This window comes from Choloepus didactylus, chromosome 20 (genome assembly GCF_015220235.1).
Source record: "Choloepus didactylus isolate mChoDid1 chromosome 20, mChoDid1.pri, whole genome shotgun sequence".
Lineage (NCBI taxonomy): Eukaryota > Metazoa > Chordata > Mammalia > Pilosa > Megalonychidae > Choloepus > Choloepus didactylus.
In genome coordinates this window covers 14,679,118-14,694,227 of record NC_051326.1, presented here as the reverse complement: position 1 = coordinate 14,694,227, position 15,110 = coordinate 14,679,118, and the positions used below count along the sequence as shown (strand labels likewise).

General features: G+C 49.9%; 1 protein-coding gene across 5 annotated transcripts; it reads left to right on the top strand.

Moving 5' to 3' along the window:
- Nucleotides 1–247: 247 nt before the first annotated feature.
- Nucleotides 248–11,361, top strand: ADGRF3 (adhesion G protein-coupled receptor F3). Of its 5 annotated transcripts, none has more exons than XM_037813008.1 (14): nucleotides 248–313; nucleotides 1,287–1,347; nucleotides 1,708–1,848; nucleotides 2,377–2,550; nucleotides 3,042–3,257; nucleotides 3,833–4,045; nucleotides 4,502–4,645; nucleotides 4,796–4,992; nucleotides 5,423–5,602; nucleotides 6,443–6,691; nucleotides 9,249–9,290; nucleotides 9,380–9,442; nucleotides 9,900–9,955; nucleotides 10,792–11,361. In XM_037813008.1, exons 1-14 carry the CDS (start codon nucleotides 248–250, stop codon nucleotides 10,811–10,813), a joined length of 1,824 nt encoding a protein of 607 aa, XP_037668936.1. In that variant the 3' UTR covers nucleotides 10,814–11,361. The 5 variants fall into 5 exon arrangements, with proteins under 5 accessions (XP_037668936.1, XP_037668934.1, XP_037668931.1 ...); XM_037813006.1 differs by having other exon boundaries at nucleotides 6,443–7,825; nucleotides 9,283–9,290; XM_037813003.1 differs by having other exon boundaries at nucleotides 6,443–7,825.
- Nucleotides 11,362–15,110: the final 3,749 nt, after the last annotated feature.

Genomic DNA, 15,110 nt, shown 5'->3' with positions numbered 1-15,110 from the left:
TGTGGTCCAGACCCCAAAGGGAGCCTGGTCAGGCCACTCTCACCTTGGGCATGTGGGTTCCAGGTGGCCCTGCAGTGACCTGGATGCCCATTTGACTCAGTCACGGGCTGTAGCACTTCCTCTGTAAATTTGGCCCTGGCTCCCTTCCACTCTTCCCTTCCACCCCATCTGTGCTCTGCTAGCTCTCCTGGGGGAAATTTGCATCATGCAGCAGCGGGAGGGCTCTTGGGAACTGCTCCACTGAGCCATGGTCTGCTTGGGTGCCCCGCTGCTGCTCCTGGCCATGACTCTGGGGTCACCAGCTGTCCAATCTGTAAGTGAGACTGTGGCGAGGACCAGGCGAGGCCTGCAGAGCTGACGAAAGGGGCCTCTGGGTGTGAGAGCCAGCAAGGTCAGGTGGTGGGGGCGGGGAGGAGGGGAAAGGCCTGAAGGAGGCAAAGTATGTAAAGAAAGAGGCTGGTTTGTTACAGGATGTCCGCGAGTTCAGTTTTATTTTCCAGGGTGTGGGGATAGTTTTTGTTAATTTATGTGAGTCCTTGTGAACTCTAATGATGCTGGCAAATGCTCTTCAGGTCAGGCCTGCCATTTAGAAATGAAAAAAAAGAAAAACTTTTCAGATTTGGGAACCATTGGCCTAGAGGACAGGAGAGAGTCTAAGGAAAGGCAGAAAGAGTCTAGATTAGTGCTTTTCAAGTTCTGTTTTCTCCCATGGGGATATCTATCTCTTATCTCCACCTCCACCTCCACTTCTACCACCTCTATCTCTATCTATCTATCCATATCCATACCCCTATCTACAGGTAGATTAATGTCCACATGTCCAGGCAATTTTGAGAGAGGAAGGAGCTGGTGAGGAAATAATTTATAGGAACCAGAGACTAAGGGAAGATGCTGCCTTCTGCTCACCCTTGTGGTGAATCCTATGGAGGGAATAGAAGTCTCCAGGCCGCTGGGCCTCAGCCAGCTCTGCCAGGGGCCTCCCCGCTCTAGACCCAGCCATTTCAATTAGCCTAGAGGCCCAGGGACAGGTAAATTCAGGAAGGAATTAAACAAAGCACGTTGACTCTCCGGGGTGTGCCTGGTTCCTGGTTTCAGGTGGGGTCCCTGGGGCTTGTCCCTGGCACCTCCCACCAGATACCTACCTCCCCCACCTGAGGTGCTTGCTAGAATTCAGGTAAAACGCGGCGCTTCAAAGAGACCAAGTCATGCCAGAGGAGCCAGGTGTCCCCGGGAGAAATGGGGGGTCAGCCTTCCCTCAAAGGCCTTTTCTCTGTGCTCTGTTGCAGGGACAGAGTCAGGCTAGTGGGGAGTCTGGGCACCAACTAGACAGAGAGACTGGAGCAGCAGGTGAGTGGGTGGACAGAGGAGGGAGAAAGGACTGAGCTATCAGGGTGGAGAAAGAGGACTGGACCTGGTGCCAGTCCTGCTGGTTCGCTAGCTGTACGGCCTTGAGAAAAACATGTGTCTTTGGGAGCCTCATTTGTAAAGTGGGGGTGGTCGGGACGATGACATGAAACCATGGATCCAATGTCTCATAGCTAGGTGGGGAGTTGTCCTCCTGAGTCCTGTCTGTGCGCCTAGAAAGGCTATGGGAGCTGGGGGCCACTCCATGTTCCTGGGAATGCCCAGATAGTGGCAGGGAGCAAATGGGAGGCTGCCCCGTGGCCTCGCTGCCTCTGCTCTCCAGCTGCCCGTCTGTTCCTATAGAGTCAGTCCTGGTCTCCGTCTACATACATCTGGACTTTTCAAACAAGATCTGGCCACCAGCACTCTCTGGAACCCTGACTCTCCCCACTGCCTCTGCTTCCTCTTCCTCAAGAACTCTTACAGGCCTCAACCTCACGACAGGTAGGAAGGGAGATCTATGACCCTGCCTCTCGGTGTCACTGCCTGCTTGGGAAGAGGACTCAGAGTGAATGGAGCACAGGCTCAGAGTGAATGGAGCACAGGCTTCCTTGCTCTTCCGCGACCAGCTTGCCAGAGATGCTGGGAGCCTCTCCCTATTTCCAGGAGAGTCCATGTTTCTCTCTAGCCCAGCTCCTTCCTTACCCCCTCACCCACCCACCCCCCCACACACAAGACAGAGCCTTCCTTTCCTGCTCTGTGCCCTTGCAGGGAGCCCAGGGGGCAGAGGGTTGCAGGCCAGACTTCTCCACTCCCTCCCCTGATGTCTTTGCCCAGTATGAACTCAGCTGCTTTGAGCCTTGGCTGAAGACACAGTTCTTGACGGATGTGCTTGCCTGAGGTGCCTGTGACTTTGAAATTACTGCAGATACACAGCCCTAGACCCTCTTGGGCATCCAGCAGTTGTCAGTCGTGCCTATGTGGCTTTCTCAGACAACCTGTCCATTGCGTGTTCCCTCCCTGCTATTGCAGAGTGTAATGCCAACCAAGATGGGCATGTCTACTGTGAGTGCCTCTCTGGGTACCAGTGGAATGCCAGCATCTGCTCACATCACCGTCCCTGCCGACCCACCCCCAGCCACCAGCCTTGTAGCTGTCTTGTCTTCAGCCATCCTGAGCCTGGGTACTGCCAGTTGCTGCCACCTGGTAAGGAGGATTGGGAATTTGGAAAACAATGGCCCCAAGTGAAGGAAATGCCATCGGTGGTTTTTCCTGTCTGTGAACACCATATTTCTGCCAGCTGGCTCAAGCCAGCTGCTCCTTGAGCTGAAAGAAAATCCCAGCTATCAGAGCAGGTCACAGTGCCTGAAGAGTGAGATGAATGGACAACAGGGACCAGCGACCCTGGACGAGAGGAGAAAGTGCTAGGGTGGCCTTGCTTTTGACCCTAGGAGGCCAGGAAGAGGTCCCAGCAGCCCCAAGCTACCCACAGGAAGGAAAGTCATAGGGTCAAAAGGGCCTGCCCTTTTGTTCCCGATGACAGATAGGGCTGAGCAGCCACACCCAAATGCCCACCCAGGGACCAAAAAGCAGTCTGTGGGAAGGGGGGTGGAGGAGGGGGAGGGGGAGTGAGAGCTTAGCTGCACCCAAGGGCCATGAGTTCCTCCAGGGCTGCCCTGTCTCCTGCCTCCCTGCAGTCCCTGGGACCCTGAGCCTGAACTGGCTGCAGATCCCTGGCAACACACTGAACCTGACCCTGCTCGTGAGCCATGAGGTCACCCATCTGAGCTGGTTCCTGTGGCGTACAGGGAGCCCCCAACCCATCATCCTGCAGCCGGGGACACAGGTGTCCCTCTCCTCTAGCCTGGGCCAGGCTGCCCTCAGCATCCTCAACATGTCCCAGCCCTGGGCAGGTAGCCGGCCTGTCCTCTCCTCGTCTCTCTTCTCCTCTTTCTTCTTCTTCCCCTTCTCTTTTTCCTCCCCTTCCTTCTGTGTATCCCTTTACCTCTTCCTCCTACTCCTCTCTCCCCCACCTTCCTTCCTTCTTCTCTTTTTCTTTTTTCATCTTTGCTTTTATGCCCTCTGGGAAACAAAAGCTAAGCAACCTATTGATGTGAAAAATTGTGAGGTAGGGAATGGGGAATGCTGGAAATATGGTTTCAATTTCAGAGCCATGTTTTTCTTCAAGATGGGAAAATGGCAGGGGCCAGTGCAGGAAGAGAGAGAGGGTCCCATTAGAATTCATGTCTGCAGGCCGATAAAGAGCCTCTTCTGCAGGTTCCTTCTTCCTTTTGAGGGCAGGGAATGTCCTCTGAACAGTCCATCCTGGGATCTTCCTGACTGGGGTTAAGCACTGGGGTGGGAGGGAGGGGGAGCACAGGAAGGGAACTTAAGGCTGCCCTGGACTGCGGCTCGGAGAGCAACGCAGATCCTGTGGTGTGGGTAGGGGCCGGAGGACCCAGGCGGTGCAGAAGATGTGTGTCTGCAGGTGAGTACAGTTGCTCCTTTGAGGCCCAAGGCTTCAGGTGGTCACTGCACCAGGAGGTGAGGGTGCCCTTGCAGGTGACAGACGTGGCTCGACTTCCAGATCAGCTCTCCATCTCCTGCACCACCTCCCCTGGCTTCCAGCTGAGCTGCTGCCTCCCCGAGAGCACACACCTGGCCTACACTGCTTCCTGGAGCCCCGGGGAGGGCAGCCACGGTATGAAAAGGGGCCTGGTTGGCAGGGGCAAGGGAGAAGCCAGTCTCCTGCAGGAAGCTGGGTCTTCAGCTCACCTGCAAATTCTCAGCATGTTTTACCCCAACAGAGCCATCCCAGTTCTACTGATGGGATAATCACCACATGTGTACAGATAACATTTTGCAAAATGATTTTACTCATAATCTTTTAACTCTCACAATAAATTCTGTGAAGTTAATTTGATGACAGTCCCATTTTATGAGGGAAACATGGCTTTGAATCCTAGAGCTAGTTAGAGACACCAAGGACTCAATTCCAGGTCCCTTTCATCAAAATCCATGCCACGTTCTGCCCACAAACCGCTTGCTGCATCTCCTTCTGAAATTACTGGAAAGACTGAAATCGCATCTCTGGGACTGCTGGTTTCTATCTCCGTCCAGGTCCAGTGACAGTCCCCTTCGCTCATCTCTCCTTCAGCCTCCGTATTCAGCGTGTCTGGTTCCCACTGCTTCGTGCTGGCAACTCGGAGCTGTCCCCCAGGGGATACCACATATACCTGTGAGCTGCAGAGCCCGGAACTGGCCCCTCTCAGGATCCCCATCTCCGTCACCATCATCCAGGGTATGTGGGACTCTGGCCAACCTATGTTCTCTTCCTTGGGGTGTCCCTGTCCTGGGCCACACAGCCAGGCTCTGGAGCTGGCGGCTTCTGCCCAAGGAAAGGTTCCAAGTAGGCTGTGATTGCTGTGTGCTCCTGATTGTCATCCTTCAGATGGAGACATCACCTGCCCTGAGGACCACTCAGCTGTTGCCTGGAATGTCACCAAGGCCGGCCACGTGGCACAGGCCCCATGTCCCATAAACAGAATGGGAGTGGTAACGAGGCCCTGCGGGCCCAATGGTGTTTGGGGGCCCACCCACAGCAGCTGCACAGACACAGGGCTCCTGGCTGGGCTTCAGAGAACCCAGGTAAGGTTTCGGCCCTGCTGCCCCCATGCCCCACCCTTCGTGGCCACTCCCTTCCTCACTGAGGACTCACAGGCTTTCCAGTGCTATGACCCTTTCACCCAGAGTCCCAGCTGGAAGGTTATTGAGTTTCTCTGAACTGGAGAACTAGCAGAGCCAGGAAATAGGTGGGGGTGGGGGGTGCCTTAAAGAGGCCAGTGCTCTACATGGGGGCTCAATCCCCCCATGAGGCTCACACCACAATCCCACCAAGTGTCCCTGCCACTAAAATTGGTATCCATTCCTTCCACGTGGCTCAAGCCCCTCTCTGCTTCCTACTCCCCCAGGAAGAGGTGTGAGGTATGGGGGTGGGGTGGAGGCAGGAAGAGGAGGTGGTCCTTCCCTCAGGAAGGCTCTCCCACCCGTCTCCCCGGCCTGCTCTCGTGTGTCTCAGCTGCTGCAGGCAGGCCAGGGCTGGCCAGCTGATGAGGTACCCTGGATCCTGGCCCAGCTGCCAGGGCAGGTGGCAAGGGTGAGCTCAGCCTCCGACCTGTTGGCACTGCTGGATACTGTGAGGTTCCTGGCCGAGGTGGTGACAGAGGCCAGAATGCAGCTTGACCGCAGTGCCCTACAGGTGAGAGCTCTGAGCCTTGGCGGGGCCAGCTGGGCAGCGGGGGCCAGAGGCTCTTCTCCTGTGGCATTTCTGTCCCTCTGACATCACCATGGGCTATTATCAGGCAGCAGCACTCTCCAAGCATCTGCCCCCCTAGTCCATTTCTCCCCCTGGACACCAGTCTCCAAGGCCTTGGGGTATAAGAAACCCTGGTGCTGGGGGCAGGTGGGAAGGAGCACTGAGACATGAGGACACGTGCAGTCGTGCTGATGCAGACATGGTTGTGATGTGACCTCCCTCCTCCCCTCCCCCCATGGGTACCTACTTGGAGAGACTTAAGTACACTGGGGTTTGTTGGATTCACCTAAATCACCCCCTCAGAATGGGCATCAGTTGGTGACTTGAGCTGCAGCCAACGGAGTAGCCAGAGGCAATGACATCATCACACCCATGTGGACATGGAGACGTGCACAGGGCCCCCAGTTCAGGACATTGTGTCTGCTACCATGGGCACCATCCCTGGCTTTACAGACCTTCAGGGGTCAAGGAATTGGAGAGGGGCCCTCTTAGGACCTGGGTGCTGCAAGCATGAGGGGGAAGGAGGGCTCTCAGAGGCGCTGGCTGTGGCAACCTGCTGCCTGTGGCGGCCCCAGGCGGTTGGCTGACAGCTCCCCATTCTTCCCATCTGGCAAGTCTTCCCTTCACAAGCCTGTCTTCCTCTCCCACTTCTCTCCCCAACCTCGGGATTAGGGATTGCACTGGATTAGGAAGGCTCGATTTTGGGGTCTCTCCTGCCCAGTGCCCCGACTCCATGCCGTGGGCTCCAGCCAGTAGTGCTCATTTTTCTGTTGGCTGTTGCAGAACCTCCTGAGAACCATAGACAAGGTTCTAGACTTGGACACCAGTTCTTTGTGGATGCCAGCCTGCTCCCAGGAGCCCATGACAGCCTCAGCTCTCCTGCTGGCTGTGGAGAACCTGACCCGCACCCTGCGCCCACAGGATCACCCCTTCTCCTTCAGCTCTTCCAATGTGCAGCTGCAGACCCAGCTCCTCAGCCCCACGTTTCCTGGTGACTACAGAATCTCCCTCTCCACCCAGCCCCGACTGCAGGTACATATTCCCAGGTATTCACTGGCCCCGCTGGTCCATCATGGAACTGACGTGCATATTACCAGCCTGTTGCTGTGCAAAATGGACCACCTTCTACCCTCCAACTACGGACCGGGGCTGGGAGGCTCCCTGTATGCCACTCCTGGCCTGGTCCTCTCCATCACCATGATGGTAGGTGGTCAGCCCTTTAACCAGGGACAAGTCACCATGGACTTTGGGGCCAGAGAGGGCACCCCCCACTGTGTTTTCTGGGACCACGACCTCTTCCAAGGCAGTGGGGGCTGGTCGGATGAAGGGTGCCAGGCCCAGAAAGGCAGGGCCCGCCCCTCCGTTCACTGTCTCTGTGGGCATCTCACTGCCTTCTCTGTCCTCATGTCACGACATCCTGCTCCAGACAGCCTTAGCCTGGAGCTGCTGAGCCAGGTGGGCTTGGGGGCCTCCATCCTGGCCCTGCTTGTGTGCCTGGGCGTGTACAGCCTGGTTTGGAGAGTTGTGATACGGAACAAAGTCGCCTACTTCCGCCACCTGGCCCTGATCAACATGGTGCTCTGCCTGCTGGCCGCAGACACCTGCTTCCTGGGAGCCCCACTGCTTCCTCCAGGGCCCCACAGCCCCCTCTGCCTGGCTGCTGCCTTCCTCTGCCACTTCCTCTACCTGGCCTCCTTTTGCTGGATGCTGGCGCAGGCCCTGGTGTTGGCTCACCAGCTGTTCTTTGTCTTCCATCAGCTATCCAAGCACCGGGTACTCCCCCTGATGGTGCTCCTCGGCTACCTGTGCCCACTGGGATTTGCGGGTGTCACCTTGGGCCTCTACCTACCCCAGGGGCAGTACCTGGGGGAGGGAGCCTGCTGGCTGAATGGCAAGGGAGGGGCGCTCTACTCCTTCGTGGGGCCAGTGCTGGCCATCGTGGGGGTGAATGGGCTGGTACTAACCGTAGTTGTGCTGAAGTTGCTGAGACCGTCACTGTCAGAAGGGCCCCAGGTGGAGAAGCTCCAAGCCCTTCTCGGGGTTTTCAAAGCCTTGCTCTTTCTCACGCCTGTCTTCGGCCTCACCTGGGGGCTGGGCCTGGCCACTCTGTTAGAGGAAGTCTCCGTGGTCCCTCACTACGTCTTCACCATTCTCAACTCCTCCCAGGTGGGTGATAAGGTGGTGGCGGTGGCTGGGTTTTTGCCCTTTGAGATAGTCTTAGTCATTTCCAGTCCCTTCTCAAGGAAGCATCATGGTGGAGTAGAAGAAATCTAGGCTTGGGAATTTCAGAAGGCTTGGGTTTGGACCCCAGGTCCTCCACTGACCAGATAGGTAACCTCTCTGAGCTTTAGTTTTCTTCTCTGTGGAACAGAAATGGCAGCAGTACCTGCCCTGCTGGCTTTCCCGGTTGTGAGTGCAAAAGGCTTGTGAACTCCGAGTCCTTGAGCTGGAATTAAGAAGCAGCTCAGATGCACAGAGCTGAAAGGGAGAAAGGGAGAGGCCGAGAATGGCTCCGGGCTCTGGACCGGCCCTATCAACAGTCTTAGGCACTCAGCTTAGCTCCCCACCCCCCATTTCTCCTCCTTCCCACCCACCCTTCTCCTGCCCAGAGGACTCTATGTTCTTCAAAGAGAGCAGTGACTTCCCTCAAACCCCGCTGGGGTGAGGCTGCCCAAGGGAGAGCATCTTTCTGGGATCTGGAGCACCTGCACCTCTTTGACTTCAGACTTCCACCGGCATTATTCTTTCTTCATTGTCGCCCTCTGAGCAAATTTGCTCTTAGCTGCAGGAAGTCCTGTGTGTCCTGATGCTACCTCTTCCCTTCAGATGTTAAAGGCAGATTTTTAGAAGGGAAAACCAAGGGTCCGGAGAGTCCCCAGGAGTCCCCAGGTTGTAGTCAGGAGCCCAGGAATCTGATTCTGACCGCTCTGACTGGGCTGCTCTCGCCATCTTGGGAAAGCGCTAATCTGAAACATGCTCATTCATCCTTGTCTTCCCTGTCTATAAAAGAGCTCTGTCTCCAGTACAGTTGAAAGGATAAATGAGATCATAATCATTCACATCAACATTTCTTTACCTTAGAGCCCACTCTAGGGTGAGATCTAGGAAGGAGAATGGTACTCACGAATGCCGTACACTGAGTCCTTACCATGTGCCATGATCTCGTTGAATCCTTCCCACAATCTTGTGAACCAGATGCTGTTCTTATTCCCCCATTGCATGTGAGGAAACAAGCACAGAGAGGTTATAGAATCTGCTCCTGGTTGCAGTTAGGCAGTGACAGAGTGGACCCAGAACCAGGGTGATTCCAGCCCGTGCCCTTCACTACACCCTCAGAGAGAAGCCGGGGGCTGTCAGTGCTCAACTCTTTGATAAACCCCTCGAGACCAGGGCAGGAAGAAAACAGGAAGGAAAGCACCAGAAATGGAGCCTCTGCACTGAGTGGTGCTAACGCACAGAGAAAGCAAAACAGAAAGCCCCAGGGTGTGACTTAGCAGGACGCAGGATAAGGGAGGAGGGGAAGGGAACAAGTTGACTTGGGTTGATTCCTTCCTCCTTGACCAGCTTATTCCCATGTTTATCCTCTCAGGGTGTCTTCATCTTACTGTTTGGTTGCCTCACAGACAAGAAGGTGAGTCTTCCTCCCTCCCCTCCTGCCCGCCTCGCAGGCCAAAGGCCAGGACTTCGCTGGTGTGAACGGGGCTCCCGTCTCTTCCGCAGGTCCGAGAGGCTTTGCTCAGACGCTTCCGCCGCACCCTACCCCCCAACTCCGCCATCTCCCTGGTGAGTTGCTAGCTTCAGATTCTCAGTTGTCTCCCAAGAGCAGGTCAGAAGCAGGGGTTCCACATCCTTTCCCAGAGGAGATGGCAACAGCCAAAAGCTGAGAGAAAATTGGGGTTGTTTTTTAGAATGGACATATTTCGGGTTAGAGCTTTCCATGATGGACGGAGCAGCCCAGTCAGAGCGGTCGGAATCAGATTCTTGGGTTCCTGATCACAACTTGGACTCCTGGGGACTCTCCTGCTCCTGGGGTTCCTGATCTAAAAGTCTGCTTCCTGGTTAGCATTTGAAAGGAAGAGCTAGACTCGATACACATGGAGTTACTCTAGCTGAGAGCAGTTTCTGGGATCACTGTAGCCCCGGCAGGGCAGTGGGAATGTAAAAATAGGTACCATCTTTTAAATGAGAGTTGACTATCATAATAATCACCCCACAATCAGGCCTTTCTGTCCCTTTGTAGGCCACAAATGAAACCTCTGTCTTGGAACACAGCAAACAAAGAAGTGAAAATGCCAGGTGAGAGTTAAGCTTTCTTGGGAGCGATGTCAGCAGTGTGAAGCAGTGATGCGTGTTGCAGAGCTTCCTGGAAAAGCTCTGGACAGAGGCTCCTCTTCTCATACCTGTGCCAGCACAGAGGGAGGGAAACGGGCTTTTCCGGGTAGACATTCCTAAATGGGCTGGAGAAGGCAGAGGCCTCATGGAACAGCGAGCTTTCCCAGAAAGCTGGAGGGAGTTTCACCACCAACAACCCTAGACTCTTCCCTCTGAAAAGGCCTTTTGCACTAGCATGTTCTCAATTATCCTGAAAACCCTAGGGAGATTCTTGCCTTGGAGGAGTTGTCAGTCGTGGGCTTGGTGTCAGAGGGGAGACGGCTTGCAGAGGTTGGGTTGGTCTCCTTTCACCAGCCCAACAGCTTCAGGACAAGGACTGTCCCAGGGAGGGCAGACGCTTCTGAGCGAACCACACGCAGAGCCCATGTCCCTGCACAGGAGCCAAGGCCGTGCACTTGAATCCACCTTTAGGAGCCGCGTCCATCGCTCCCTGCCTCCCAGAGCTCAGCCCTTGGGAGAAGTGGGCTTCTGTTTCCATTAGTCAGGCTCCTTTCTCTTGGCACTTACCTACCCCCACCCCTAAACCACCCAAGCAAGAATTGCATGAAAAACTAGAGAAAGGCACCTCACGAATAAGCCTGCCTTTTCTGTAAAAATAATCAACAGATACCCAAGTTCAAAATAATTGCAAGTAAAACTGTTTCAACCCGTTTTTAACTTATGCAACCGGACATGTTACATATATATGTGGTGAAATAGTTTTACTGTTGAGTGATTTCTGATTATTTTTTTCTTAATAGTTACGAAGAAAAGACAACTTAATTGACAGGAACTGTGATTTTCCAGACACTGGAGGCAAAGTTTGTTTCTTGTCCAAGTCTAGGAAAAAGTGAAGTTAATATGTTCCTCTTTAATCTTAAAAAATATATTAAAATAAAATGTAAGTTTTGTAGCCATATGCCTGTATACAGAGGCTCTGATATGAACACATTCGCAAGAATGTGTTTTAAAATTCCAAAGCAGAGAGAAATGTACCACGGACTGCCAAGGATTAAGGGAAAAGTTTTCAAACACCAAAAATTAAAAGCAACAGGATCAAGCTAGGACTAACTATAAAGAATACAGACTTAAGGAAAGCCTATAGAGGACACCAAGATGTCTGGCTGAATTAACTCATGGAATTCCAAAGAAGAGATGACAGGATTGTGAAAATTTTTAAACAAAATAAATGAAAAGTTCTCATGAAGCAGTCTGTTAAAAATTCTTTGATACTTTTTATAAAATGGAATGGGGAAATTTTCTGTTAAAATAAAACTGAATATGCTACCACATACCATTGAAAATATATTTTTACAAACATCATACCTTCATTTAATGTGTGAATATTTTCTTTGTGTAAAAACTGGCCCTGACATTTCTCTAAATGGATTCGATCATTCTCTCAAATAGAAAACACCACCTTATCAGGGCAACCGTCATGTTTCTATTCCCTCATCCTTGCTCCACCGCCAGAGAAGGCAGGCGGCTCTCGGAACGGTAAAGGCTCTTCTTGGTGATGTTCCCCATCTCAGTTCCACTTCATTTGACCTACACTTTATTAATATTTACAGTTTTAATTTTTTTGTATTGTAAGAGCCAGAATTTTTGGTCACAAATTCAAACAACACACTCTTTAGGAGGAACAGATTCCTTCTCTATGCTTCTGTGATGTTTTTATTCTCATTTTCCTTCTCAAATGATTGCACATACTCAGTGCATGCTCTGCTGATAAAAACACATTTAGAAGTGATGGAGGAAATGACAATAAGCCTTTGTTCACTTGGCTCCCACCATAAAAAAAAAAGTTAAAAGGACTGAAAAAGAAGCTCTGGAAGTGAAGATAAGAAACAGACAGTTAACACCAATTCCATTTCTAGAAAGATGGCTTAAAAAAATAAGTTGACAAGGGAACAGATAAATGTACAAAGGATGCCCATTCCAGAGTGTTAACATTATCAAAAAACTGGGAATCAAGAAACACTTGGTAAAATAAATTACAATATATCCACACAAAGGAATATTATGTGGTGATTTAAAATACTCTTCAGGAAAAGTGTTTAGGTTATATAGCTAAGTAAAAAAAAAAAAACAAAAAGGGTGAGGAACATATTATGCATTTTGGTCCATATGTCCATAGAAATACATGTGTATTGAAAGAGATATCAAAATTATCTTGATTTTTAATTTTCTTCCTACTCTATTGTTTTAATTCCTTTTTACAATGAGCATATATTTTTATATCAGAAAAAAATAATTTTGAAACAATTCTGAACATTTTGCATATTTAAAATATAAACGTAACAAAAAAACTATCCCCGTGAATGTAGATGTGCATGGAAGGGTAGATGACATTAGGGGATCCTGAGAAAGCTTTGAACCCCCTTTGCAGTTCTGCTCTGGGAATCAATTCTGTTTGATCACTGACGGTCCTTTAAGCATGGAAGGAAAAAATGGTTCCTGATCTCTTTCGCTGCAGCTACAAACATTGCCAACATGTCTAAATGCTTCATCTTTAACGAGAGTGTATGTCCTTGCAGAATAGTATCTCTACTATTTTTTTCCTCCCATCCCTGCCTCCTCCCATTTCCTCTCAATCAATGATCCCTCTTTATTGGAAAGGTAGAATACACCAGTTCAGAGCCCCAAATAAACCACGGTAGATACATGCAGAGAACCTCTGAGCCTTCCATCAAAGCTGGAGAAAGAGACTGGAAGCCCCTGCTGTTGCCTTTCACTCCTTGAGAAAGGCCAGAATTTAAGAAGCCTAAAGAAAATGAACAAAACTGAGAAAGGATAAGAGAAGACGAGCCAAAAAGAGATAGGGCTCTTCTCTCTGGAAAGTAAGGAAGGCCAGGATTTCTTGTCTCTTATTGCCTGCTGTAGCCTGAGCATCTAGAATAGTGCCTGACACATAACAAGCACTCAAAAAATATTGGTTCAATAAATGAAATATCTAGACCAAAGGAAGAACTGTGAGCTTCCACTTGAGTCAGAGCCCATCAGAAGCAAACAGCTGGGGTGTGGGCGGGCAGCATCTGAAGTTTGAATGAGATGAGGGCAAATAAAAGGCTCCGCTTCCAAATGGTTGGTTGGGGAAACAGAGGGTCTAACTGAAGTTTTACATGAAAAGAGAGACACTTAATAGCACAACCAGATGTCTAAGAATGAACATTAAGGGCTACATCAGAGAAGGTACCTCTAATTGCTGTAGCAGTCATGCAAATGAAAATAACTTGACCTTCTCTTACATATATAGAATGTTTTAAAGTAGTATATGACTTACACAAACTTGGCTGAACCTATGATCCAACCTCAAAACTAGAAGTTTAGCAACACCACTAAAGCTGCCTTTGTGCTCCTCTCCAGCCCAATTTCACTTCCATCCCCTACTCCCATCAGTAGAGATAACCTCTATCCTGAATATGTTTCCCTTACCTATTTATTTTAACTAAAAATGCCATACTTTCACCAGTGTTTCTATTAACATCTTTTTTCTGTGTCAGAACCCCATCCAGGACCCCATGTTACATTTAATTGTCATGTCTCTGGTCTGTGACCGTTTCTCAGTCTTCTCTTTTTTTTATGATCATGATAGTTTTGAGTACTGGTCCAGTATTTTGTAGAACGTCCTTCAATGTGGGTGTGTCTGAAGTGTCTCGTCGTTCGTCTGGGGTCAGACCGGAAAGACGACCACAGAGGTGGTGTTCTTTTCATCACATCATCTCAGGAGCTATATGACACTCACCTGATGTAACCGAGGGACGTTACCCTGGATCACTCGGCTGGGACGGTGCTCACCCAGCTTCTCCACCATTAGGATGCCCATTTCCCCTTTCCAGAATCTCTTCACAGGAAGCAAGTCACTAAGCCCAGCCCATACCTACATATTTTCTTTAGAATTCTTCTGTAAAGAAGAGTTGTCTCTTCTCCCTTCCCTCAATTTTTTAGAAAATATTTTTACCTCATCCATAGTCATCCTAGAAATGTACTTATTTTTGCTTGTTTTTGAACCTTTCCTGTCAATAGACATTAGTTATTTACGATATTTTGCTGTTGAGAGCATTGCTGCTATGAACAGTCTTGTGTGTTCTTCAGGTACGCAGGTGCAAAAGGTTCTTTAGGGATTATACGTAGGAGTGGAAATCCTGGGTCATAGCCCGTGTACATTCAAATGTACCAGATCCCTGCCAGACTGCTTTCCAAAGGGGCTGTACCAATTTGCAGTCTCACCGGCACTATGTAAGAGTTCCCGTTGCTCCACATTTCCACCAAACACATGGGATTCTCAACCTGGTTAGCTTTTGTGGGTGTAAAATGTTCTTTCATTATGATTTCAGTTTTGGGTTTTCCTACTTACTAATGAGTAACTTCTTGTGCTTATTCTCCATTTGTGTATCGTTTTCTAAAAAATAGCTGTTAATATCTTTCATCCATTTTTCCTACTGAGTTGTCTGTTGTTTTTCTTCACTGATTTGTAGGAGTTCTTTTTGTATCTCAGATCCCTTGCAAGATATTTGGATTGCAAAAATATTTGCCCAGTTTGCCTATCTGATCACACAGAGAACAAAAGTTCTTATTTAAGAAATCCGCCTTATCCTAAGATCATGGTGATATTTTTTTCTTAAATGTTTCAAGTTTTTTACCATTTATATATTTTTTTTCAGGTGAGAAAATAACAACTTTATCAATCTCCTTTAGAATGGGCACCCATTAAGAGTTATAACAACACTTAAGTTCAGAAAATCAATCATCTCAAAAAAAATTTTAACAGCCTAAAGATTTTTCACATCCTAAATTGCTTAGTTCTCATTTCTTTTTGCATTTCAGCTTGTGGTTGACTTTGCAAGGCTAACATTTTCTTTGGTGACAGTTTTGTTTTTTTTTTTTAATTTGAAATAAATTCAAAGTTATAGGAACAGTTGCAAAAACAATGCTAACCCCATACACAGAACTCCATCATACCCTGACCCCCCTCCCCCAATAGCCCAATCCACCAACTTTAACATGCAGTCACATCGTTATTTCTTTCCCTCCCTCCCTCCCGCCCTATCATCCATCATCTATTGCTCTGTCTTCTGAA

Bases quoted from the DNA above. Each gene is read 5' to 3' on its own strand.
- ADGRF3 (XM_037813003.1), top strand. From the start codon at position 248: ATGGTCTGCTTGGGTGCCCCGCTGCTGCTCCTGGCCATGACTCTGGGG. The intron at 2,551-3,041 runs GTAAGGAGGATT...GCCTCCCTGCAG, and splicing joins CTGCCAGTTGCTGCCACCTG to TCCCTGGGACCCTGAGCCTG. The intron at 9,291-9,379 runs GTGAGTCTTCCT...TCTCTTCCGCAG, and splicing joins GTTGCCTCACAGACAAGAAG to GTCCGAGAGGCTTTGCTCAG.